Source organism: Anas platyrhynchos, chromosome 3, assembly GCF_047663525.1.
Source record: "Anas platyrhynchos isolate ZD024472 breed Pekin duck chromosome 3, IASCAAS_PekinDuck_T2T, whole genome shotgun sequence".
Lineage (NCBI taxonomy): Eukaryota > Metazoa > Chordata > Aves > Anseriformes > Anatidae > Anas > Anas platyrhynchos.
The window spans coordinates 76,592,592-76,620,343 of record NC_092589.1 but is presented as its reverse complement, the minus strand read 5'-3'; the positions used below and the strand labels follow the sequence as shown (position 1 = coordinate 76,620,343).

At 33.6% G+C, this 27,752-nt stretch overlaps 1 protein-coding gene across 7 annotated transcripts in view; it reads left to right on the top strand.

Moving 5' to 3' along the window:
- The window catches only part of GRIK2 (glutamate ionotropic receptor kainate type subunit 2), a 404,092-nt gene extending 377,562 nt beyond the window's left edge, over positions 1 to 26,530 (top strand). For 5 of the 7 annotated variants that reach the window (XM_072036154.1, XM_072036155.1, XM_072036152.1 and 2 more), the window contains 3 exons: positions 8,469 to 8,719; positions 16,874 to 17,051; positions 23,742 to 23,899. In XM_072036154.1, the coding sequence (XP_071892255.1) occupies positions 8,469 to 8,719; positions 16,874 to 17,051; positions 23,742 to 23,755 (443 nt within the window). In that variant the 3' untranslated portion in view covers positions 23,756 to 23,899. Of the gene's footprint in view, positions 1 to 8,468; positions 8,720 to 8,913; positions 9,490 to 16,873; positions 17,052 to 23,741 lie in introns of those variants that run through there. The other 2 variants (XM_027454785.3, XM_027454786.3) reach the window with 2 other exon arrangements.
- Positions 26,531 to 27,752: the final 1,222 nt, after the last annotated feature.

The following is a 27,752-nucleotide window of genomic DNA, read 5'->3' as shown; positions in this document are numbered from 1 at the left end:
GTCTACTGCTGAGCAGCAGTGGCACAGCATTGGGCCTCTCTCTAACCCTCCCAGGGGGTGGGCAAAAAGTGAGAAGAGAAACATCACTAGGGCAGCTGACCTAAACCAATCAAAGGGATATTCCATACCATGTGATGTCACACTCAGCAATAAAAGGTGGAAACAGGAAGAAGAGGGGAGGGGTGGGCTCTCGTTGGGAAAACGTCGGTCCACCTCTCGAACACCGGCTACGTGAATTGAGGCCCTGCTTCAAGGACGTGGTCAGTCATCGCTCATTTGTGGGAAGTAGAGAGTAATTTCTTTCCTCTGCACTTCCATATAGCCTTCATTTATTTTATTTGTTTGTTTTCCTCCCTTCTTATTTTTCCCTTTCCCTCTCCCTTTTTCCCCTTCCCCTTTTATTTCTCTTTAGTTAAATTGTTTAGTTCATAATAATCTTTATTTAATTGTTATTATTATTTCCCTTTAATTAAATTATCCTTATCTCAACCCGTGAGTTGTTCTTTGCTTTACTTCTCCCCCTCCTCATCTAAAAGAGGGGGAGTGAGAGAGCGGTTGTGGGGTTTAGCTGCCCAGCACGGTAAAACCACCACAGTGCTCCAGCTCTTTGACTGTCTTTGTGGCCCTTCTCTAGACTTGTTCTAATACTTCCATGTCTTTCTTGTGCTGAGGGCCCCAGAGGTGAATGCGGTACTCCAGGTGGGGTCTCATAAGAGCAGAGAGGAGGGAGACAATCACCTCCCTTGACCTGTTGGCCACACTTTTTTTGATGCAACCCAGGATATGGTTGGCTTTCTGGGCTGCAAGAGCATATTGCCAGCTTGTGTTGAAGTTTTCATCAAGTAAGACCCCCAGGTCATTCTCCTCAGGGTTGCTCAAAAGGAATTCTCCGGCCAGGCTGTATTTGTGCTTGGGATTGCCCCAATCCATATGCAGGAACTTGCACTTTATGAACTTTATGGTCTTTATGAACTTTTTGAATAGGTTCCCACCTCTCAAGCCTGTCCAAGTCTCATGATGCCATCTCTTCCATCCAGTATGTTGAAGTGTACTTACTTACTTTTGCACAGTGTAATTCAATTCAGCATTTTTTAATTAAGCATTAAAATAAATATTTTATTTTTGGCGAATCAGAGCCAAGAGAGTTTTGGTTTTTTTTTGTTTGTTTTTATTTCAGTTAGCTTTGTAACTTGTAATTATGATGTTTAGAGTAAGCATATTTTGAGGACAGTATTCATATAATTTCATCAGACATCAAATCTAGAAAGACTATTTCACACTACACTCCTTTAAATTAGAGTTCATCACAGAAAAAAAGGAGTCTCAGGCAATAATTTATGATCTGCTATTTCATATCTTTTATAGCAATATGACTTCATAAATTATTTATGTTTATATAAGCCATTAATAAATGTGGTACGAAACATTTCTTCTATGCCAGTGAGAGGTTGCTGGATTCAAATGGACTTTAAACAAACAGTGTTATCAGTGAACATGTAACACATTTATCATGTTGTATTCAGTAACAATATATATAGGACACCTGATTTATATTACTTATGTCTCTTGGGAGTGACCGAAAAAAATACTCTTGGTAAAAGTTTGTAATGTTGACATTTTTAAACTTATCTGATCAAATTCTCAATGCAAGTATTTTACAAAAGATTTCATTACATGAACTTTTTTAAGTGCATGGTTTCAAATATAGAAAGTTTTGAATGTCAGCACAGAGAGAAATATAGACTACTTAAGAACAAAAGCTTTTAAAAGATGAGTAAAGATTAAAACTTAATGTAATGTAAATGAAATCAAATAAATTACTCTTAATTTCTTTAGTATGCAGTAGTAAGTTTGAAAAGATAGAAGATGATCTGAAGCCTTTATTCTTTTAGAACTTGTTCAGCTTGCTCCCTTATTGCATTCATAATTCTAGTTATAGAATTATGGTTTAGAAAGAAGGTTTGCAGCCTTCTTTTGTAATCATCCAAAAATTAATGTACTTTCCAAAGCTTAGGTGGAAAATAAAAAGTAGATAAAATTGGAGTAAATGTAAGAATAACATCTCAGCATCCTACAGATGTGTAGGATGTTGTCTCCCTTGTTTTGTCTAGCTTTTAAAAGACAGAAGTGAGAAGTGAAGGAAAAAAAAAAAAAAAAGAGAGAGAGAAAAAAATGTCTGACAAAATGACTTTTTCCATGTTAAATTAAAAAAAAAAAAAAAAAGAAATAAAAGAAATTTGTGCCTCTCATTTGTCCTATCTCAAAATGCAGAACTTGGGCAGTGTGATTTTCATGGCCCTTTCACACTGGTGCTTCAGTGTTTTCCTCTTTTTGTCTTTCGTTTTGTGTCACTGCTGGAGGTCTAGACTAAGAATCAGTTGACATTTTTCAAGATAGGTACTTACTGTAGCTAGGGCTACTTTCTGTGTCCCAGCATCATTCCCTTTTCACACCTCCACCAAACTGAAAAGGATATGTTTTTAGGGACATGTTTTTAAAACAATTTTCCTTAAATCTCAGGCAAGATTAGAGAACAATGACAATGACCACAGTGTCTGTAACTGATAACATTACTGCCACATTCTCTTCAATTAATTTATGCATTTGATAGTCAGTGATCAATGCAAAATATAATTTTAAAAAATCTTTTTTTTTTTTTTTTTCTTGTCAGGAGAAACAGAGGTTTTTATGTTTCCATTAGTTGATTTAAATATAGCATAATTTTCTAAATTCAAAAGTGCATGTTACCTTATTTTCTTGAAGAAGTACGAGAAAACAAAAAGAATGTCCTAAGCTTCTTAGATGCAGTTTGTAAGTTTGTGAGTTTGCTTTGCTTCTACTCCTGCAGTAACTCGATTACATCTGACATTCATGGATAAACAGGTCTATACTTCTAACACACTTTTTTAAAATATGTATTTATTTAATAATAACAAAGCAACAGGCATGAATAACATGGGAACCTTTCAAAAAGCAGACAGTTCCAAAATTGTAAGGAATAACAATGAAAATGATGTAAATTTAGTCCCCATGATTGTTAACAATACACTTGGTTAACATAACTGGAACCAAATTCTTCATATTTGAAATATTGAAAAGCTGAGATGCTTAAGATTTGCTAATTTGCTTTGGTGAAAATATATTCCTGGACTTCCTCTGTAAAGTACTAAAAACTACTGTTAGCAGTGGCTTTCAATTTAATCATTGTTGAGATTTCAGGCTTTGAAAAAAATTCCTGTTTATTTATATATAGGATATCAGAGGATATCTGAGCTAAGCTTGTCTACTGCATGTTATAAAGTACAGATGCTGGAGAAAAAAATGCATCTTACAATTGACATGCTGTCTACTTAGAAAGTGTGCATATGTGTCTATGTATATATCATACATTCTTAGGTAAATTTCAAATAATGGGTGTAATGAATACTGTGCAATTTTTGCATTCATTGGGTTTTATTGTTAAAATCCCCTAGTTCTCTTGTAGTTTCTTATTACCTTCAGACTATAGAATATTCATATATTCATATTTCGTAATATGAACATTTTTTTTTTTACCAGTCCTTGGTGACTTGAGATTTAAACAGATCTGTCTCTACAGGAGACAGAGAAATACCATGTACCAACATGGGAGGCCTTTTTATTCTGCTTGCCTGCACTTAATCTGCAATCCTTCATATAATTTGAACTGTAATATTCATCACTTATACATGCATAAAAGTGCTGGGCTTCAGTTCTTCTGTAACTAAAACAAATTAATACATTTGTCTTCATTAGCTGAACATGCAGAAAATATAGATTCAAATTATTTATTTTTATGCAGGTCAAACTGAGTATTGAAACTAATTTGAGAATTTCAGTGCTCGAGCAGTTAATTTATTGTTGTTGAAATATAAGAATGTGCAGCTAACATATTTGATGAAAGAACCGTGTTTTTATAGTTACCTCAGAAGTATGTGTTGATGCATGATAGCTGACTGAGCATTATATTAAAGAATTGCCAAAACATAGCTTCCAGTAGCTGGTGTGAATAAACTCTCCGTTGGAGAAGTGGAGTTTCCAGCAGGATTTTGTTGGACAGGTGTAACTAAGTAAAGACATTATTCAAGTTTCAACATTGTCATTATAGTGCTCAGTACCATTTGCTGCATTGTAAAGAATCTTCTTCAAATATAAAGAACAGAATATGTTGCCCCTGTAGTCACTTTAACCTTGTGAATCAAATTGTGGGAAAGAAATCTGCATGGAAAACCAAAAGAAGTCAGCTCCTTTTATTTACTGGAGTGATTAGAAATATATGGAATACACAGGACTGAAGCAGCTGAAGCTTCTAATTGTCTCCTCTGGATGCAATATAAAGTTTTGTAGGAATTCTGAACACTCCAAAGTATGAAGCTATTCCTGTTTGTATAACTTAAATAAAGATTACCCTGATTTAAGATGTCATTACAGCTAGATATATCTAACAGCTAATTCATACCTCAGCCATGATAAAAAAGCTAGTGGCAAAAACACTGACAGGTATTATTTTCAGAATTTCCATTAGAGCTTGGCTTCTGGAAATGCATGGACTGACCCTAGACTTTTCTTGATCTTTCACTAAACTCTTGCCCACCTTCCTGAAAACTATATACATTGTAGGACTGCATGTAATGTTTGTTAGACTCCCTCATTCAACTGTATGGTGCTGTGTAGTGTTAGACAAATATTTCCCAAGGAGGCTGTATTTGTAGTCCGCTTGTATGACTGATACATGTTTGCAAGAGGCAAAAACAAGTTTTTTACACTTTTCTACCTTAAAAACTTCTATGTCCACTCAAAGTTTATTAATATAGCACTTGTTTTCAGTAAATGTGGGGAGTGTATTTAAACTGCGCATCTGGGATGCATTGTCATTAATTTATTTGTATCTTAGAGGCAAGAATGCTATAATGTTTGAGTATGTCATAAATATAAAAAAAAAAACAAAACATAGGCACAGAGCTAAGAAACTGATAAATGCTTCTGGTTTACTTCACTTAATATCACAAAGAAAATCTTTTATCAAAGCTACATTTCACAGAATCACAGAGTGGTTGAGTTTGCAAGGGATCTCTGGGGATCTTCTCCTCCAAAATTTCTGCTCAAGCAGGGACACCTAGAACTGATTGCCCAGGACGATGTTCAGATGGCTTTTGAGAAGCTCACATCTATCTCCTGGTATGCAATGATATCCTGTTTGTTCTATACTCTTAAATATACATGGCTCATTGCTACTTAGGGAAGTGGCTGGTTTTGCTATTGAGTACATCTTTTCAGTGGCATACTTATAACTTCTCTATATATAACTTCAATACTTCTGGGACTTTGTTAGCTTTATATTTACATCCAAATATATATATGTATTAATGCTTCAGACATAATTTTATACAGATTTTCATTTGTATTTTAAATTTTTGTATGTAAGTTACTGCAAATAGAAATTGTTGCATCCCTCACTGATTTTGTTGATCCTAGAAAGTTATTAAGGTCTCCATAATCTGTGTAACTAGACTGAAGGTACTAAAGTGATTCTTTTAGCAGAAGTTCTCATTCCTGCAAACTGCAACTAGAGAGAGATCAGCAAATAATGTATAGTTTATGTTCTGTAGGCCCTCCAGTCATAGTTTATCATGGAGATAGTTCTTGGAGTCAATGGAGAAAATAAAACACTTGGAACCCAGGGAAGAGAGGAAAGACCAAGTCAGATATTTCCAAACTTGACTTCTCTTTTTCTTCCATAATTAATGGAAAATTATAGTCTCATCTTTTCCCTCTGAGTTTGTGATGGAGTTTTAAATATCTTGTGTCTGTGTCCCTGCTCCTTTTCCCAGGCTCAAGTCATTCCCCATACACAGACTGTTAAGATTTTTTTTTCAACTGCATGTGATTTCATTTATATTTGAAGTTCACATTTCTGCACATGAAAATTAATGTTGTGTGTGCTTTCTATGAATACGACAGCATTTTACTCATTTATTTATTTATTTTGAATTTATGCTTTATTACTTAATTCTTATTTATACTGTATTTATTTTCCACATACATTCACACACATGGTCAGTGAGCCTTCAAGTTTCTGTTCACATTTAATTTTTTCTCCCTGAACAGCAAATTCTCTTCAGTGAAATAGTTTTGTTTTTAAAAAGTACACAAGGAGGACATCACCTTCCCTCAACACCTTATTAAATGGCTTGACTCATCTTGCACTCATGATGGTGAAAATTGGCAATAATTTACAAAACCTTTTACATTTACACGATGACATTTTTCATTTCTGCAAGGAAAACAGCAGTTTTAAGTGTGTAATCTGTATGCTGTGTCTATTGTCTCTCTCTCTCTCTCTTTTTTTTTTTTTTTTTTTTTTTTTGTCTCTTTGCATGGAAATTCTGTCATCCACTGATTAGACCACAAAATTTTTAGACACTTCAGGGACTTCTGGGTAGATTTCCCATTGCTATGTCTTTGCAAAGTGTAGAAACTGAGTGCAAATCAATTTAGTTAGAAAACTTAGAAAACATCTTGTCAGATCACAAGATGGGTTAAACTGGGTCCAAAATTATTTCTCAGAATCGTATGTTATTGTAAAATATTTATAGGCAGTGTAGCCCTGAAAACATCTCCCAAAGATTATAGTATGCACTTACAGTCCCCAGGCTCTTGTGGATAATCACTTTCCTTCTTCCATTTGACTGAAGAAAAGCATCAGGTACAGGATTTTGCAGAGTTTCAGAATAATCAGGATGGTCTGAAATCATGTGACCTAAGCTCACACATGCACAAAGGAATAGAAAAGAATTTGCTCTCCCTTCTCTCTGCTTTCCATATAGTCCTGTGTAAACACAGTGTAGCTCTTAGTGCAATCTTCTTTTTTAAGGAGAGATATGATAAAACCCAAGTTCTTGCAATGTTACATTGAGGCTAGCTCTTCCCACCTTTTATTTTTGGAGTAAAGGAATAGCCCAGGGTATTTTACAATTAATTGTCTTTTCTGTTTTATTTCCATCCTGGCACATCAACCCTTTGTAATTAGCTATATTCTCATGATAAGTTCTAGATATGTAACAACAAGTTGATTAGTATGTTAAAGGAGAAGAAATTCTTAATAAAAAAAAAAAAAAGAAAGAAAGAAAGAAATGTTTTTCTAGTGTAAAGACTACAAATTATCCTACAAATGTCTTTCTTCAGCTCCTTCATAGCTGACAAAAATACATGAAATAGTCAAATCTCTCTAGCAGGATTCTGTGATATTTTTTTTTTAAGGTATGAAGTTAAAGAAAATACATTTTATCATTCAGTCAAAGGAAACACCATAAAGATGATAGCTAGTAAGTAGCAATATTATGACAGAAGGAAAAAGAGGAGGAAGAAGATTTGTAGACCTGCATTCATATCGCATGAAAGAGGGGATGCCATGCCTTTTCATCTACTTCTCTTTTTTTTTTTTTCTCTTGTATTTCTTAACCACTTTAATGCAAAGTCTTTTGTTCCTGTTTATGAAGGAGGAGAAGAAAAATTATGTCTTTATTCTCTCAAGCATTACACAGATCTTAACATAGAAAAAACAGTTCTAACTGTTGATTTACTCAGTAACATTCAGAAAAGTAAAGCTTTCTCCATTGGCGTTCTTTGTTAATTAAGTTAGGTTTTAAAGTACTCATTGAAAAATTCTTGTGCACTTATAAAGAAAAAGAGAGCAGATGACATATGAAGATATGACAGTACCCTGTGAACTGCCTGTATTGAAAGGTTCAAAAGCTGCAAAATTATCATGTTATTTTAAAATACTTAATTATGAGAAAGAAATATATTAAAAATATGAAAATTCACATTCTTGTTATCCAAACACTTAAATTTATCTTTCTGAATGCATTACTTACTAATGGTAATAAGTAAGTGTTTGGAAGGTATTGTAATTGTCTGACAGTGTATCAGATACAGACTTTTGTGGCTTGCATAAATTGATGTTTCTTTCTTGCAAGAAAGTAATAACAGTATAAAGTGTTTATTATATAAAAGACCTACAGCTTTAGGGTAGCAAGCTATGAAGCAACAGCCTGTAGATTTAGTTATATTAGACTAAATCTACTGCAGAATAATTAAAAGCCTGATATGAATTAAAAGGTGAACACTCTTTGGCTGTATTTAATAGTTTAGTAGACCATTGGACTCAATGTGATAAGACTTGCTTCATCAAGTTGCCTGGCTTATAATCAACATCAGCTGTATCAAGTTCTGCACATATGTAGTTATGTACATAGGTTTGCACTTGTGTGACCAGTGGGACCATGATTAAATGTACTTGTTTTTCCATAAATGTTATGGTTGTAAAGAAAAGGATATGTAATTTTTCCCTGTGGCATTCATTGCATTACATTTTATTCTTATCAGGTGTAACTAACTTTCTTTAAAATATACACCACTGCAATATATGTTCCCTGTGATCTCTTTAGGTTCTCCATATAGAGACAAGATCACTATAGCAATTCTACAGCTGCAAGAGGAGGGCAAGCTCCACATGATGAAAGAGAAATGGTGGAGAGGCAATGGCTGCCCAGAGGAGGAAAGCAAAGAGGCCAGTGCTTTGGGAGTTCAGAATATTGGAGGAATCTTTATTGTCCTGGCAGCAGGATTGGTGCTTTCTGTCTTTGTGGCAGTGGGGGAATTTTTGTACAAATCAAAAAAAAATGCCCAGTTGGAAAAGGTAAATATTGTCTTTTCCTATTTCCGTATTTTATTTATGATCTAGTTAAATAATATTTTAAACTTTTGGTAGCCAAAATGTAGGTGCATTTTAATTGTTTATCATATAATACAGTATATAAGAAAGGATCACAGCAAAGTACCCAAAGGTTACATTTACAGCTTTTAATTTGTGTTCAATATGTTTAATTGTAGCCAGCTTTCAGGACAAGTGACTATTTCTCCTCTTATTCAAGCCTGAAAAAAGACAGCTTTTTACTTCTGGAAGTTCACTGCAGTTAATTTTATGGATGAAGAAGAAATCCGAAACTGTAATGGGAAACAAATTAAACTTCAGCAGATAATTCTGATTTTCAAAAAAAGCAAAACTGTCTGTTGCTCAAAGCCAAAATATACAAATGTCTCTATAGAAATTTTCTTTCACATGTTTATACTTGAAAAGTTGTCCTGGTACCATCTGGAAAAATTTACATCACCAAGATTTTTTGTGGGTTTACTACTGATTATGATATAATGTCCTGTCATTTCAGACTGACTTGGTTTTGAAAATTCTAGTGTTAATTTGATCTCATCTTACAATTTTTGCAACTGCAATACTGTAATTGTGCCAACACTGAAAATATGTTGGGAAATTCTTAGGTGGAAATATAGTTTCTGCATAGTGAATAAATCAAATAAATCTCTCTATATGTATGTGCCCATATTTAAACCTAAACTCAAACTATATATTTTACTGCTATGATATATTCTGTATTTTAAAAATGGATATGAGATAAGCTTTTTTTTTTTTTTTTTTTTTTTTTTTTTTTTGTGACCTATGGCAAGACCTGTATGTCTATTTAGTAACTTATTTAATAAAATCAGTAGTAAATCCAATCAGTATATTTGTATTTATATTTTTTCCAGATGCTACTAGTGAATTTTTGTAACTTGAATTATTAATCAGAAAATTTAAGATTTGTTATCACTTCTTTTGAGGCTACCTTTCAGTATGCAAATATCCTTTAATAAATAAATTGTTAAAAATATTTTTTTCTAATATGCACAAAGGCAGTGTGAGATCACAAGGTCCTAAACACAATGTGAACATGGGTATATTTGATTAAGTTGTTAAAAGCCCATTTAGAACCTATCCTTTATGATACTTTAGGGTGATTCCATTCTGTAAAAGTGCTTTTGAAATGTAATGTTTCTGAAATTAATTTATGAGAGAAAAGATAACTATTATCTAAGTACCCCATGCAAAACTATCCATTCCTAAGGTGGATATGGATTTCTTATGGACAATAATTTGGTTTAGCTTTTCTGGACTTTTAACAAATACTCACTTAGAAAAATAGTTTTGATAGTGATCTCATAACATCAGTACTTTAGTGTTCTGCAGGGTGTGAATATATAACTTGACAGTATCAGCATGTTGGAAGTTGTGTGAGGAAGTAAACAGAAAAGACTTACAGAAACATAACTTGTTTCTCTAAGCCCTATGGTTTGTTGTTGTTGCTATGTTCTGTTTTTTTTTTGTTTTTTTTTTTTTTTTCTGTTATTTATTTGTTTTGTTTTTTGATCTATTTGCTTCTTTTTTATTCTTGTTTGTTAGTGATGGGTAGATATAGCAACAAGTGGAGATATCTGAGCTTTTTACCAGAAGTGTTTCATCATACATCAAGTATTGATGTAGTTTTAAAAATTAGGATTAAATCTGAAGCAGATGGAAGGACTAGGTCTTTTCACTCACCTCCTTCCTCATCTCAAATTTCTTCCATTGTATCCCCTCTCTATAACACCCAACTATGCTGATCTCAGGAGGAGAACAGTAAAATTTCTTTAGAACTTGACTTGTAGAATAAAACTAATTAATGATGACAGGACCCCGGCATGTGACCTTCCCTGAACCACCGTCACCTATTTTTCTCCCAGCATCCTGAGACCTCCATGAATGTCTTCTTTCTTCCTCTCCAGAAGTAGAAGATCCCCTTTGCCTAGGAGAGAGGAGCATTGCAGCAGCCAAAGGGGAGATAAGCAGGACTGTCATGTTTCCAATCCCTACATCTTTTCTGTTGTCAGTTTGCATGAGTAAATCATGCAAGTAACGCATTCTTGGCTTTCTCACAGGGAGGGAGAAGACACCTTTTTATGGTAACACTTATTGTTTCAGCCCTTTAGACTCAGATTATCATTCCGGCATTTGTATAATGCTTGTCAGCATTTGGAGATGGAAAAGATGGGGTTGTTAAGGTCCCATTAACAACCAAGGAAATGAAAGAAATTAGATTACTTCAGTTGCTGAATATATGGAGTACCCTGGGATATAAATGGACATATTAACACATAAGTCTGCATTATAATGCACAAAATATAGAGTTGCATTTCCTTTGTGGCAGTGGGGAAGCAATGCAGATTTTAAGTGTATAATCTAGATGATTTTTTAGTGTTTTAGATGTCAGCCCCCATCCTGGAGTGCACATGTAAACAGAGACATTGGTTAGTGTGAAACTGTTTGGAGGAGTGACGTCTCAAAAAGAACTGAGCTGAGAAAAACATCAGACAAAATTGTGTTATTTTCTAAAAAAACATTACATCTTGTAAGTAAAGTGACTCAGAATATCAATTCTCCTGATGTGCTAAAAAAATCTCCAGGAAATATGGGACACTAATTTTACTCCTTCTTTGAAACAGATACCAATAACCAGAATACCACCCCATACATCCATGCCAGCACAGCATTTTCTAGACATGGAAAAACTCCTCTTTTACTGACACCTTTCAAAAGTGAAGATTATTCTGGATGTTATCACCATTAGGCTGTTAGTCAGTAATACTTACTATGGCAGTTTGTTTGAAAAATAACTGTCCTAATTTGCCAGGTATTTTCTAGAAGATTCAGATCTAAAAAAAAAACTAAAATTTGCTACCATTTATAGCCATTCAGAATTCATTGAGACATCAGCAGGTCATACGTAAATCTGCTTGGGAAAAAAAAAAGCATATGTACATTTTATTAATCTTGATCTGTTAAGCACTTCAAACAATGTGAAATGAGACACATATCAGCATTCTGATTGTTTCCTTAGAGGAGATCTGGTCAGAGGTTCCCTATAATACAAAATACTAGTTTAAATCTAACAATGAACCAGTAACACCAGCAAATTGTTTCTGGAGTTATACAATCAAATTGTAACATAAGAACTAGATAAATTAGCCTCTCTGAAATAAGTATTCATTTATAATTGATTATAAAAACAATAAAAATAATAAATTGATATTAAATTGCATTTTATATAGATTTCCCAAGGAAGATAGGAACAATTGAATGTGCCTGTGTAAATATTTGTCTGCTCAGCTACACAGCTGAATGGAGAAAGATTAGTCTGGATGGTTTATCTCATAGGTATAGTGAATGAGTCCTTAGCTGTTTGCAGCATTGGACCCAAGGCACACATTATTGATTGTAAATATACATGTGGGTTTCATACGGTGTTTTACTTGCAACTGCAGATTCCACTGAAGTAACAAGAATTTTTGAATGCTTACCTGTGAACTGTATATAAGACTAACTATATCTCTGAAGATGACACAAACTTAACTGGTTGACCAAAATATATCATTTACATAAATTTCAAACACTCACCGAATAAAAGAACCATGTTTTGGTTTTGATAATATAAGGATAGAAAGAATAGAAGTGCCTGATCTTAGCTGGTTCAAAATGCAGTTTTACTGGGCTGCAGAGGCATTAGGTTATGGTAGTATTCATAATTTTTTTTATTTTTTTTTCCATAATTGACAATAATTCCATATTGTTGTCTGTATACCTCAAACACACACTGTAGTAAAGGGATAAAATGTATTTTGAACTATATAATCCCACTAATCCTGCCCAACACCTAGTCTCACTGGTTGAGAGGGAATATTAGGAATGGGAAAGCATTGCCCTTGTCTGGCAGAATTGTGATATTCCAGTGGACACAGTGGGAAGGGTTTGGAGGAAATGGCAGTACTGAGGCTGTCCCAATTGCATTCCTTCAGAGTAACCACAAGATGGTGCCTTCTATTTTCTCAGAGGGAAATTTAATTGTTACTTTTTAATAGAATTTATGTCACAATGCTCACTTTTTTTTTTTTTTTTTTTTTTTTTAATTGCAGCCTTTTAAAAAAATGCTGAAGGCTTGTACTCTTTGCTATTGTTTATAATACGAACATCTAATTATGTCAACTGCTTAGAAACATGTTATTAAGTAGAGCTTTTTTATCCAGCCAGTCTTGACTATAAATGCTCTGCCATTTGCATTTTATAATTGCTTTTGCTGGTGAATGACCTGCTCCCTGATTTTAACAGGCACTCTGAGGGCAGTGAATAAGCACATTAGAAACAGAAGCCATCTAAAACAATTACTACATCCTTTTTGTTGCTGTTTTTCAACGTGTCATGGATTTATGTACATTTTATACATTTATTTTTGTACTGATCATATTATTATCATAAAGGCCAGGGAAAACATTGGCATGTGGACCATTAATATTTAGCATAATATATTAGTTGATGGGTCTCAATTTGAGAATTTCTTGACCTTTCCTTCATTTTCATTTAAAAAAAAAAAAAAGAAAAAAAAAGAAAAAAAAAGTTCTCTGAGATTTATGAGATTATCTGTATTTTGACACCACCTTCACACACAATGGTCAGGTAGCTACTACTATAACTGTAAGCCATTTGGTAGAAAGTACTTGTTCACTACTGAAAACTTTAGGATAAAGTTCACAGCATTACCGAAGACAGTGACAAGTATATACATAGAACATTACATTTGTTACCCTTGCAAGTGGTTGCACCTATCCTGGACATGGTTTCTTTAAAAAAAGGTAACATAGGCTTGAAAAGTAATCTTGAAATTTGTTTTTATTGGCATAATGGACCCACACCTTTGCAAGAGGTTGAGATGAAGAAGCTGTTGTGCTGTAACCACTTACAGTTGATTCTGTGTCCTTATTGTTCTTTTCTCAAATGCAATTTAACTGTTCTTGATTTGTTTAAATGAAGTTAGTGTAAATGCTAACATGGGCTTTATATGTCAAGCTCTTTATCTATTGTCTGCATCAGGATAAATTTAATTCATTATGACTTAGAATGGCTCCTCTTAGAATTGATATGAGCAAAGTGCATACATGTATCTTGTCTTAACCAGAATGGTCTTTCAGAAAGAAGTTAATCCATATTGGAATATTGTGAATGTTTCTTTGTCAACAGGATAGTGGAAAGTCAGTATTTCAATTTCTAAGTTATTGTCCTAACAAAAATGTAAAACAACATATTACAATAATTTTATATGAAAAAACAAAAGATTTTTAGGATCCCTTCTTACCTAAATAGATTTTAAGATCTCTTCTTATTTTACCACATATTTTTATTATTATTTTAATAATTTAGTTTTCATTAAAGTCCTTCATAAAAACTGTAGTGTTACTGGAGTTCAGAGAATATTCCTAATAGTTTAATATCAAAAGCTTTTGATATTTGGGACAGTAGTTTATAATAGTTTTGGGGCAACCCCAGAGTAAATCCCAGCACAAAGAATTTTTTTCCCCTTTCAGAGAAGGAAGTTCATTTTAAAGTTGAAAAATGTGTTACTCAGGTTACAATAATAAATAAATAAAGATATTAAAAAATAAATAAAAATATGTGGGAATTAATGGTAAATCAAAGTAAAAGCTTTGGGATTTATATCCCAAGTAACTTATACAACATAGAGTCAGTGATGTCATCTGTATTACCATGTCATATTTTGTAATGGAGTAACCTCAGAATTTTTAATGTTGGCTGGGAGAAACAGCAGTAGCTGTGACAATTCATAGGAGGATTTTTTTTTTTTTCAACTTTATGCATAGATATGCACATATGCAGTTAGAAAATTGGGAACTTCTATCATCCTGTGCTCATCCTAGTGCTCATTCCACTGAGCACTATATGTGGATGTATAGGCTTGTATTGTTTGTGTGTGTGTGTGTTTGTTCAGATTACTTGAGGATGAGATATTAACTATAAATAAATGCCCTCATGGGAAACCACCTAGGTATGATCTTCTAATGGCAAGAACTGTTAAAAAAAAAAACAAAACAAAACAAAACAAAAAAACAACACACACAGAAAAATGTCTTCTATAGAAAAGGGTAGGAAAAAGAAATTGAAAAAAGGTCAATTCACTATGTCATTTTAAAAATCGTTTGCAAACAATAAAACATTAAAAACGAGTTTTCTATTTTGATTTTTGATTGTAGCTCAACAAATATCTATTTGATAGTGGACCTTGCTACAGAGGTATTTTGAATTTCTTAAGTGGGATCATTCAGGAAACCAAGAACCGAAGACTGGAAATGTACACAGAAATGCCCACTGCAAAAGCAGTGGCAATGTGATTTCAAGAGGCTCACTATCACTCCAAGGATGTTCACCTGAAACTACAGGTTTCAGTTATAGGATATTTTATGTTTGGCACAGAGAATTTGAAGTTGTATAAATATTGTTGAGAAACTTGATGTGTCATTTATTTTATAGCAACTACTCTTCACTTCCACTCTTCAGTAGAAAGAAGAAACATTCAAACTATGTAATTATTGGCTCCCCTGATTTTTTTTTTTTTTTATTTTTTAATTCTCAAGGAAAAAAAAAAGTCATTATAAAACATTTATGTATAATTTTTCTGTGTTCCCCTAAACATTACATTAGTGTGTCACACCTACAAATATTTTAGTATATAAATATTAGTATTTGCATTTTGAATCAATCAGCTATATTATAGCTAAATGTAGTATAAACATTTAACAGTAATATCAAGATATTTCACACCTACATTTGAATCAGCAAGCTTAAATGAAAGTTTAGTTCATTAGAATTAGGTTACTTTCACTTCAGCATAAGCCAGCAAAGCAACAACAAGCACTTCCATTTATTCTAGACTGCCAAATGAAACCATGTAATTAAAAAGAAACTGATGCTAACCATTTTGATATTATGTAGTGCAATGTGATGATAATCATGTTTCTAAAACTGTAGAAACCATTGGCATTAAATTAATACTAATAGTCTCTCTCTGTTCAACATGATTTGAGGCCATGCCAGATTTTGTGTTAAGTTTATACTATCACACTGAACTATAAAAATAGAATGTATTTTTATAGTGAATAATGTACCGTGGATTTAAGCTCGGGCAACATTAAAAAAAAAAAGGTGGTTAGATACAGACATTCTTGGCCAAATTGTATGGATTTTCTAAAATGGCTCTGTGAGATGGGCTGTTTATTTTCAAATTAAACTATATTGTGATACATAAAACATTTTAATCCAGATAGATTTATACTCCAAAAGACTGATCACATATCATTATCACTTCCTTTCACCGTGCCTGAAGATCAACAAACCTGACCCTCCTTAGACAAACAGGAAATGACTTTACACTGAGGGTCAAAAATGATTGAATAGGTGAACAAACTTTCACAGCCAGTGGGTGATCTCATGTGGCTGATTTCAGTGTAATCAGGATCATCTCTGCTGAAAGTCAAAAAAGTATCCTACACAGCTGTGATCACAAGATATGGAACTTTTAAGATGTTACATTGGATATCATTCTAAATCAGATAGGCACTACTGTATATGCCATTTTCTCAGTGCCATTTATATGTCTGAAGTGGTATGAATTGGTATCAGCAGTTACTGAACATCTGGTAGTCATTTGTAGCCGTTGTTCCAGGGAAGTTCTAGGGACTGCACCACTCCATTCTGGAAGAGGACCTGGACTGATGTGGCAAGCTTTACACCTGCAGAAATTATTGCCACTGATCTAAACCCAGATGTCAAACTGTACTTGCCACTGATCCAGTTTGGAAACACAGACCCAAATTCATGAACCTGGAGAGAGGCTTATAAGCCTCTCTCACAAGAGGTGGAACTGAGTAGTAAGGGTAGATGATAACTTCTGAATGTTTCCCTTTACTTGTGCAACATAGCACCTATCTCCGTGGGAGTAAACTTGCATCATACCCCTATTGCAGCCAGGTTCTGGAAGCACAAAATGACTGCACCATCCTGGTCTGACAAGAGAATAGGACTGTGAATCATCTGAATGCTGATGACACCACAGCCCAAATTATTTCATTATCTCCCCAGTGGCCTCATATACATGTTAAAAGGAGAGATGACAGGATGAAACCTTGTGGAATCCCGCATGAGAGAGAGCCCTCGGGGCTGATGAGCAATTACCCTATGCCATCCTCTGGGATTTCTCTGAGAGGAAAAAGTGGAACCACACAAGTGCAATCCCATCTGCCCCAGCCTAGGTCCACAGGTGAGTCAGAAAAGCATCATGATCAGCACAATGGTCAGAAAGGCTGCTGGCAGAAGCTAAATGAAGCCACCTTTGAAAAAGCTTTCTTCAGTGATATGAGTACCCTATCAGCTTCAGGAGCTAGTGTAGCTGCTAGGCTGCACTTAGGCTGGAAACCAAGTTGAATGGTTTCAGAAGACTTTAAATGGAGTCAGAGTTTCTTTACAAGAAGTCTATCTAATTCGCCAGAGTATGTTATTTTGTCAAGGAATATATTTTAGAATTGTAGAGTTACTGAATTTGGATTTTGGACATGAATTGATAACTTATTAAGTAGGAAATTAGGTAATTTAAGGCAATCTGGAATTTTTTGTCCCAGAGAGATATTAACAGTCTGTGCTGGAAGAGTTTTTTTTTTTGTTTTTGTTTTTGTTTTTGTTTTGTTTTGTTTTGTTTTGTTTTTTTGTGGTAGCATGGATTGGTGTTTATTGATTGGTTGGTTGGTTTGGACCACCAGTGAGCTGGACCAAACTTATATAGTATATCACTTATAATGTATGTCACATATAACGTATATCATGTATAATGTATATCACTGAAGTTCAACTCACAACTCTAAAACTCAGAAGATTATTTCAGGTTGTAGAGCTGTTATTTTGTTGCAGAAAGTGCTGGTACCATCAGTCTTGTTGATTCTCTCCATAAGATAGCTAGAAAAGTCCTTGAAACAATCATTGTTCAAGTCAGTTCCAGTGTGAAGCACATCATGCTTCACCAGCTGCCTGGAACAATTCTAATGTTCTCAACATCTTAGAAATTATGGTTAACTTACTTTATGGAATTATATTTTTAATTATATTTTTTATTTTGCTAGATTTTGATGTCTGTGCTGATGACAGGTGATAAAATCTTCCATATATTTTGTCCTGAAACTAACTTAAAACGGCTCCCAGTTCTCCTCCTACCAAAAAAACACCAATTGCTAAAATGGAAATTGACAACATATTGGTGATATTTTCAGCTAATTGACGTGAAATTAGTTTTCAATGTACCTGTATATTACACTTGCTATGATTTGAAAATATACTACATCAGAAATGTGTGGAAAAATATTTTTAATATAACCATATTATGTATATATAGATATTATACATATATGTGTGTGTGTATGTGCATATGATTTTCATTATAAAACTAGGTATACAAGTAAGTGAACTAGAAATCTAATCTTTACAATTATGCTTTATTTTAAAAAGTGATGGTTCAGCTACAGTTGAAATATGGTCTATCTTTCTCCAAGTTTATTTTAATTCTATTAGTTGCTCATCTCTTTGTGATTCTATGTAAAAATTCTTAACATTTGTTGTTCTGTCTAGGGCTTTAAGATTGACAATTTTTTCATATACACATTCAGAATCCCTGGCATATGGAAGGAGAAACAGATTAGAAGGGAGGGTCAGGGCAGAGCTATGCACTCAGTTTCAGTTAACTTCAGGAAGATGAAAAGTGTTTTGATTGATATGTCCTACTAAGTGCTAGAACACTGACCCATAACATAACAAGAATATACAGGATTAGGGCTGCTACTCCTTTAAGAAAATTTAACAAGGCTTCAAATAATATGTGACGTGCAAGACTGGAAGTAATGAATTTCTGAGTAAATCTAGTTTTGTACAGAATATTGACAGCCAACTTTATATTAAATCCATTAAAGAGGAAAAAAATAATCTATAAAAGAGCATACATTTGGAGACTTGTATATTTAAAACAAACAATGTTATTCACTTAACTCAGAATGGTAAGAGCGATGCAGGTTTGCCATTCCTATCTTCTTGTTTTGCTTTGTAGGACATTAAAAGTAAAATTTATGATGGTAGTATCATAACTGTGTGTCTAACATGTTAATATGATTTCTAATTACCTTTCTAAACTCTAGTAGTGTAATGAAAACAGTTAAATATTGTTTAGCTTTCTTATTAATATCTACATGCAAAGGTACTTTTTTTTTTTTTTTTAGTCTGTAGTCATGCACAAGCTTGCTAGTAAATAGATTGTAAACAATTATTACTTTCTGCAAAACAGTTATCTTGATTCTATGTGATTTGTGAGCTGTCAACTGTGACAAAGAATGAAAGAGGTATCGGTTACTTATTCACACTTAAGGAGATGAGTTTTTTTCAGAATTGCTTTCTGTTAAGTCTAAGAACTGTTGATTAAAATTAGCTGCTGATTAAAATTTTCTTCTGTGAATTCTCTACTTAGAATTGTAGCCCTATTTTCTAATGTTTTATAGTGTTTGGTACCACAAAAGAATTGCACTTAACTGCGCTTGTGTTCAGAGATCTGTATGCTTTCCTTCTACTTTTCTTCTACTATCTGACTGTGTCTAAGGTGACTTGGAGGCAACATTACTTTCTGGTAGCATTTAGGAAGACAACGATATTTTGTAAGGGTTGGTAAAAAATCAGTAACAATTGATGTTCTTGTAATGTGCCTGCAGTGTGGAGGGTAACTTGGGGCAAAAGGTTATTTGTTTTGCATTAAGAGAAGGATCTTGTAATATCCATTAGAAGAGCTCATTTTCATGGTATACAGTAATTTCTGAAATACAGTCCATAAATTCTATAAACTTTTTGCTGTTTTTCCCCTAAAAATGGTTAGATTATATCAGTATTGAGATATTGGATCATATTTTCTAAAATCATGCCTGAATTTATTTACCCCCCCCCAAAAAAAAAAGTATTATAGAGATGCTTCTGTATTTCACATGTTGTTATTCCAAAAGGTATATTCTCAAAGTGTGAGAACACAAAGTTTAGCTTTGTAGAAAATACTGAATGTACTCAGATTGGAATCAAAAAGAGACAAGAAAATATATATTCAAATAACAAAGGTCAAAAATGAAGTAATTTTTTGTAAACCTTTTTGAACATGATTTTGAAATATGTGGGGAAAACGCTTCCATGTGTCATATCTCTTAGATAGAACCCAAAATAAAATAAGGATCCAAATCACGAAGTTTTACATAACCTTGAACTCATTTGTTTTTGTTTTTGTTTTTGTTTTTGTTTTTGTTTTTGTTTTTTAAATAGATGGTTATTTCAACAACTGAAATTTGAAGGAAAAATATGCATTTTTTTAAAATGTTACCAAAAGATGGTACTGTTTGGGAGATAATAATGTTTACTGTTTCCAGACAAATTAAATTTTAAAATACATACCATACCTAAAAAAACATACTAAATGAAGTAATTAAATCATATATTTCAAACAGTGTACACAGATAAGTTTGCACGACCTTATACAGCATAATTTGAAAATACAGGATGGAATAATTTTCTAGATAAAATAATTATCACAAAATTGTGTTAACTGCCTTTTTAAGACTGTCAGTTTTGCCAAAAATTCTCATTTTAGGGAGTGGAGTTCATGTTAATGAGTTTACAAATCCAAGTAAAATTTTCAGATAAAGTATTTTGCTAATTTTCTTGAGATCTTGTTTTCAGGATATTTCAGAACCTTGACATCAAGTACATGCATCTTCTTACTTCTTGTCCATTGCCTGTAATCCAGTTGATACTGATAGGGTCTAAAAGTTGATACCTTTTAATGTGTGTTCATTTCTGTGCAAAAGATTTTGGTGAATTGATCTTGAGGATTCACTGTTTTACCACTTCTGTTCGATGTCTTGGCAGGGAAGGCAAGGGATAAAATCTAGAAAGTGTTAAGTGCTAATGAACCGTTTTTAAGCTTCAGAATTAAGTGCCCAAGAATGTTTCAGTTAGGTCTTTAATTGTGAGAGCCATATAATAGCTGCTGGTGATGAAACACTGAGTGTTGTGGCATTTGTTTTTTAATGGATTATTTGTGAAATTCATAAGTTATGTGCTATGTTCTACACATAGTGAAAATGCCAGGATCTACAAGCCTTAGCAATTTCACATCTGAGACATTAGGGAATACCAAATTAAATCTTGCAATTTCTGATGATTTCAGGATTAATCTCAGTTCCATAATCATAACTGCAGTTCTCATCTTAAGCAACAGCACTCTTTAAAATGAAGAAATCAACAAGAATTGGATGTTTCCATTCAAAATACAGCTGGATAAAAAGGAGATACAGTTTCCTGCTTTCACACAGTGCTAATCAACAATACCTTATTCATGAAGATTGGATGCATTATGGCTCAGAGTATTCATTTAGAAATTTTAGCTAACATATTCCCACAGTGAAAGCCATAAGTGTCATTTTTTATCTCATCCTAGTGCACAGGAAAATTTTGAAGAGGGATTGTTAATGAGTGTTCATTGCAGAACTTGCTTCATGTAGCCAGAGGGAAATAATTAATTTTGTCTTAAACTTTAGCCTCTGAAGGAGTTATGCCTGACCAAAGAGAAAGACCTTCCTGTCCTTTGGATTTAAAACTTCAAAATTTTTTTAGTTGTAGATGGCTAAAACCTTTAACTCACAAGCTGACTAAGTGTCAAAATTTACTTCAAACTCTTCTGGAGAAAAAAGTGTTTGAAAGGAAGGAAGGGTACCACAGCCAGAAGATTACCATTTCCTTCTCTCTTGCCTATTACCCTGCTCATGTGAAAGATTAGAGAAGAGAGCATTTGTTCAGGATTTGGGGGATTCAAGTTCAGTTCTATCCCATGTTTGAGACAGCTACCTCTTGCATTTTATATTTATTTTTCTACTTTAAACAGAATTTTCTATAAAAATATTAAACATCACTGAAACTCTGCCACTGAGTGCCCCAGTGCCTGATCTCCAGAACTGCCTGCACTCTCTTTCCTTCCCTTTCTCCCTCTCTGCCTCTGTTCACTGCTTCCACGTGAAATGGAACAAGATCAGTAGGAGGAAACTGCAAGTGTTTTTACCCTGACATGGTCTAATGTCTTAGACCATGCTCTGCTGACACACACTAGAGTTTAGATCTCTCTCTGTCAGAAGATGCTTTTGAACTGACACTCTCAAATGTGTCTCAAGTTCAGATCACATGCTCCAGCTGATGAACAGCTGCATAGAAAAAGGTTGCAATGTCTGCCACATGTCCTTTAGCAGTTGCTATATTTTTTGAGAAACTTTATTTGTTAGGTCACTTCAGAGCACATCAACTGAATCATGGATTTTAGCCATGGAACACTTGATGATCTGATGGGTTCTAGAACTAAACCATGTTTTAGCAGAAGTTCTTACGATAATGGTCAATTGACAAACCTGTAATGTTTAATGTGGATAACAGAGTACTTTACTACTCAGAATGCCTTCAGCCCTTGAGTCCTCCAAAGAATTAGGTAGGGTAAGGTGCTTAAATGCTTTCTGGACCTAATCTCCAAACTCTAGGTTTGTATGAGCAGTGGAGATTTAACAGTTTTGACAGTTCTTGAGTCAGAAGAGAAATTAAATGATTATATATTGATTGCTGATCACTAATCACAACAAGTCAATGATCAACATGTACTTAGTATAATTCCAGGCACTATGTCTTCCTTCTTTAATTTTTAAAATAATTTTGTGGACTGTAGACCATTTATTAAGAAACCAAAATTCAAAGGATTAGATTATACTTTGTATTTGCATTGGGTAAAACGATTTGTCAGAGGCTCGTCATAAAATCTTGGGCTTTGGAATTAATTATTTTATTAATATATTCCTCCATTAGTTGGAAAACATTTAAGTTAAAGCATGTGTTAAAAGTGAAACAGACACCCAAAATGGAGATTTCTCTACCTCCATATTTATTCAATACTTCAATTCTCAGACTGAGGAGGGGCTAACAGTGCAACGCCAATTCAGCAGTTGAGAATTCAGTCACATGAGGGTAATAAGGGAGATTTTATTTTACTTTTCAAATTTCTTGCACTGAAAAAAAAAAAAGCTTTGAGGTGATGAAAAGATGTTTATAACCTGTTTTTCTCACACTATCCTCTTGGTAAAGATGGAATGAAACAAAATATTTTTTGCAGATATATTCTTCACAAATGATATTCAGTAGTGGAATAAGTGTTTAGATAAAGAAGATATTGGAAATAAGGAAGTAGATTTACTTCATTAAAAGGTCTGCATTTTAACAGTAGTTAAACAGGTAAATTTCCTACTCTGAGGCTTATTGTTTTGTTAAGGAACAGCTATTTAAACCATATGGAAATGAAATGTATTAAGTTGAAATATGGTAAAGGAAATTTTACTGAATACCTAATATACACGTTACATTCAGATACTGTCCTGTAAGGCAAAACTGTGTTAACAGAACATCTGTTTGAAATATTTTTATGTATCATGTGCATGCATAGTCAGTAGCTGGCAGATAAATAATTGTAGAGACAAGGTGAATTTTTCAGTGAGTCACTGCAGCTTGATAAGTCATTTTAATTATTATGCAATGCATATTTAAAAGATGGTAATTTATTATGAGCTCCAGGCTGAGACAAAGCAAACTTACAGGACTGACATGGCTGTGCCAAAGGAATGAATCTGCTTCTAGGCATTGCAGCTAGACATTTCTTACAGATGTGGCTCTTTTTTTCTTTTTTTTTTTTTTCCTTTTTTTTTTTTTCTCTCTCTCTTTCTCTCTCTCTTTCTCTCTCTCTTTCTCTCTCTCTCTCTTTCTCTCTCTCTCTCTTTCTCTCTTTCTCTCTCTCTTTCTCTTTCTTTTCTTTTCTTTTCTTTTTTTTTTTTTCTTTTTCCTCTATTTTCCTCTCTAGAGGTCCTTCTGTAGTGCCATGGTAGAGGAGCTAAGGATGTCTCTGAAGTGTCAGCGTCGATTAAAACACAAGCCACAGGCCCCCGTTATTGTGAAAACAGAAGAAGTTATCAACATGCACACATTTAATGACAGAAGGCTGCCAGGTAAAGAAACCATGGCATAGAGCTGGGAAGCCAAATACCCCAAGCACAAACTGACGTCTTTTTTCCAAACAACCTTGCGAGAATGTTTCCTGTGGAAATATGCAACCTGTGCAAAATAAAATGAGTTACCTCATACCGCTGTGTCTATGAACTAGAGACTCTGTGATCTCAGCAGTTGCAATGGCCAGACTCGAATCACAAGCATCATGGATCAACCAAGTTATGCGGGGTTACACTGTTCGTCATGGGTTTCCACCATTCTGAATGAATGAAAGTTCCATGTGAGTTTTGTGGCTGGTTTCAAATGCAGTCTCAGTGAGAAGTTACAGGTTCCTTTTAAAGTTCAACTGTTGCCAGGAGATGGAGAATAAATATCTGAGATGCTACTAACCACGGAAGGAATCTAGTAAAAGTAATATCTCAGAACTGTAATGGAACAAAAAACTATACTTTCTTCAGAACTTCCAAGCATAGGAAGACTAGGTAACTGTAACTGCCATCTGTACAGGCAATATGAGCTTACTGGATGGGAGAAATGTTAAAGCAAAGAAACATGAATCCCATGAACAGAAGGATAAATATGGGAATGCTCACCTGCTTTCTGGACTGTCTGTGTCACTGAACTAAGTAAATAAATAATAATTAAAAAAACAAAAACAAACAAACAAAAAAGCCAACAACAATGATTCACCTGGGCTGGAACTGTGATCTAACAAACAAAGAAACAAACAAAAAACATCAACAAAAATAATCCATAATTTTGACCCAAATTTAGATGAATAAAAGTTTTGTGAGTACAAAGGAATGTATCTTACAATCTTTAGATAAAAGCAATTACTTTTTTTTTTTTTTTTTTTTTTTAACTATGAAGTGGGGGGAGGGGGGGAGGGAGAGGGGAGGAGAAGTGTGTTTCACACATGCAGGGCTCACATTTTAGTCTGAATGTGTTTTGAAGCCCTTGTTCCTGCTACTAATTGAACTCAATGGAGCCTGTGCAATTCTCGCTAATGTTGGAAGTAGGATGGGTCACCTAAGAGAAGTGAATGTAGAGAACTTTAAGGAGGACTGCATTTTTCAGTACAGTCACAGTACTAAATGAACAAAATTCTTGAGCAGTTTTTTTTTTTTCAAAAAAAAAAAAAATGTTCAGGTTTATTTGTGGAAATGCAAGATTTCTATGAAAATAGTTTTTGTATGGAAATTTTTGTAATACTTTTTATCAACAAAATAAGGACATGTGTTTCTGTCAGGGGTGTGATGCCAAGCATGAATGGTAGTGCGTGTGCACCACCAACGTTTGGTGAAAACTATTTTTATCAAGAAAAAGGAATCTTAGAAGAGTCATATTTTCAAGTTAGATAATATAAAAACTAGGTGCACTACCACCACTGCTTACCATGCTACACCCCTGGTTTCCACTAGGCTGATAACATGCTGTCATGAACAATTGTGTGTAAATGGTAAAAGACACAGACCTCTTGACCACATTGTGATAACAGTTAAAGTGCACTCAGTTTGCTGTTTGAATCCAATGCAAAAAAAAAAAAATAAAAAAATAAAAAAAGAAACAACAACAAAAAAAAGAAAAAGCATTAAAATTATGTCAGTTTTAGTTATTTTGGTTTTGCTGTGTGATTTGAACAACACATGTACAGTACTTTCTGTTGGTACTGGTACTTATAACAGCTTCAGCTTAGTGTCCTGTCCTCCTGATTCTTGCCACTAAATATGTGGCCATAAAGTTTGCTAGGTTTTCTGAGGGAAACCCATACATCATGATACGTTTTTACAGGATCTGGCTCTTAGTTGCTACAAAGTTAATTTTTATGTCCTGCTTGTGGTGAGTTCCTGGACATAACAGTTTGGAACAGTTTGATTCAGCATCCTGCCCTACAGATGCTGAATCTTGTACTTCCAGCTACTGTAAATTTATTTGTATCTCAACAAAAAAAGTGTATATGATGGCTATGTTGGTATGTTATGTCAAGCAAAAAAGATTATCAAGATGGTCTTTATATGGAATTTAATAATTTGGCTATTTAAAAACAAAACAAAACATAACAAACAAACAAGCAAAAAACAACCTTACAATTATCATAAATAATCTGTCATTGGTGAGTAATGAGATCATTTATTTTCTGGGGCTTAATTTAATCTTCTCATCATCTTTCTAGGACAGGAGTATAAGATATATAACCCAAATTTTAGAAACTATATAATGAAATTTGGGGGGAAGTAGGGAGGTTTGTGTCTACTACCCAGTTCTCATAAATCTTCATAGAGACTGAGCTGGCCATTTCCATTGTGAATAGGGACTGAGAAAGCAAAATCTCTGATGTTTGTGAGAGTTTCATCCCCATTTATGTGATAACAAAGAACAAGTTATCTTTGTCTGAAGTAAAAACAAGATAAAAACACCTTCAGCAAAGATTCTGAAAATTAGTATGCTTACGTAATGCATATTTAAGTTTAAGTTAATTCTTTAAAATACAAAGGGGGAAAAAAGTAATTGTCATACTTCGTAATGAAAACTCCTAATTATGATGGTTTGGAATGGAAAAAAAATGGCTATTGAGTTTGTTTGATGATTTACAATAAAATTTGTAAAATCATGAAATAAAATGCTGTATTATATTCAGACAAATATTTTTTTCTTTTTTTTTCTTTTTTCTTTTTTTTTTTCTCCATTACAAGTGTTGAAATAAGCAGGAGTTCCGTTCTCCACTTGATGTACATGGCTAATTCTCATTAACCTTTATGTGAGACAAAGTAAATGTGGAAGTAGAGTATGTCCCAAATATTTCAATATGTAAGGATCCTTAAAAGAATTTGACTCCTAACATTGAAGTAGCGTGGCTTTATTAGGATTTCAGTGAGAATTTCAGCCTTCCATTATGAAAGCAAACATACAAAGTAACTACAGATTTGTACTTAAAATCCAGACTAGAAATGCATGGCTCCACAGATTCATAGTAGGATAATAGCATTTCTTAAAAATATATACTAATTCAAACTGTTACTTTTTTTTGGTACATTAATAATTATTTATGCATTTTTCACATGAATATAAGACACTTCAAGAGAAAAAAAATAACAAACAGTTGAACCCCAAAGTAATAGAAAACACTGCTAGTACTTTTTTTTACTCAAAAAGATTCAATGATTCATTTTTCCTTCATTATTTTGATGGAAATCATCTGTTCTGAAGAAAACTTCCTCATTTTGGAAGACTTCTGAATGCTCATATAGTACAAATTTCTACAGTGACATTAAAGTCAATGGAACTACACCAATTTAAATCAATTAAGTAACTGCTGCCCCTGGAGATTCAGAATCTATCTGTATATAACTGTTTTACATGGTTTCATATAATAGATCAATTAGTCTGTTGAATTCTAAGGACAGGATGATCAATACTTCTCTGACTGACCTTGAATGTCACTATAAAGATCTTTAAAGCAGCTATATCAGTTTTATGGTGGTACCTGGTACATGATAATTGCAGGTAAAAACACTGAAAGAAGAACTTTATTAAAATATATATACATATATAAAATAATATTAAAGATTCTCTAGACACACAATTGAGATTTGAGGTTGCCTCAGCATGGTTATATAGAAATAGATAGCTATGTGGATATTATAGAAGAAATCACCCATACACACACAAAAAACAACAACAACAACAAAAACACTATCTTTTTGATTAATATGATTAATATCATTTGTGAAGGAAGACTAGTAGAAAAAATTCTGGGCCAAACACTTGGATGCCTTCAACAAAAATATGGTGCTTTATAGTAGATGGGGATTTGGCATCACCAGGCTATTTTCATAGTATTCTTCTATTACATAAACACAAATAT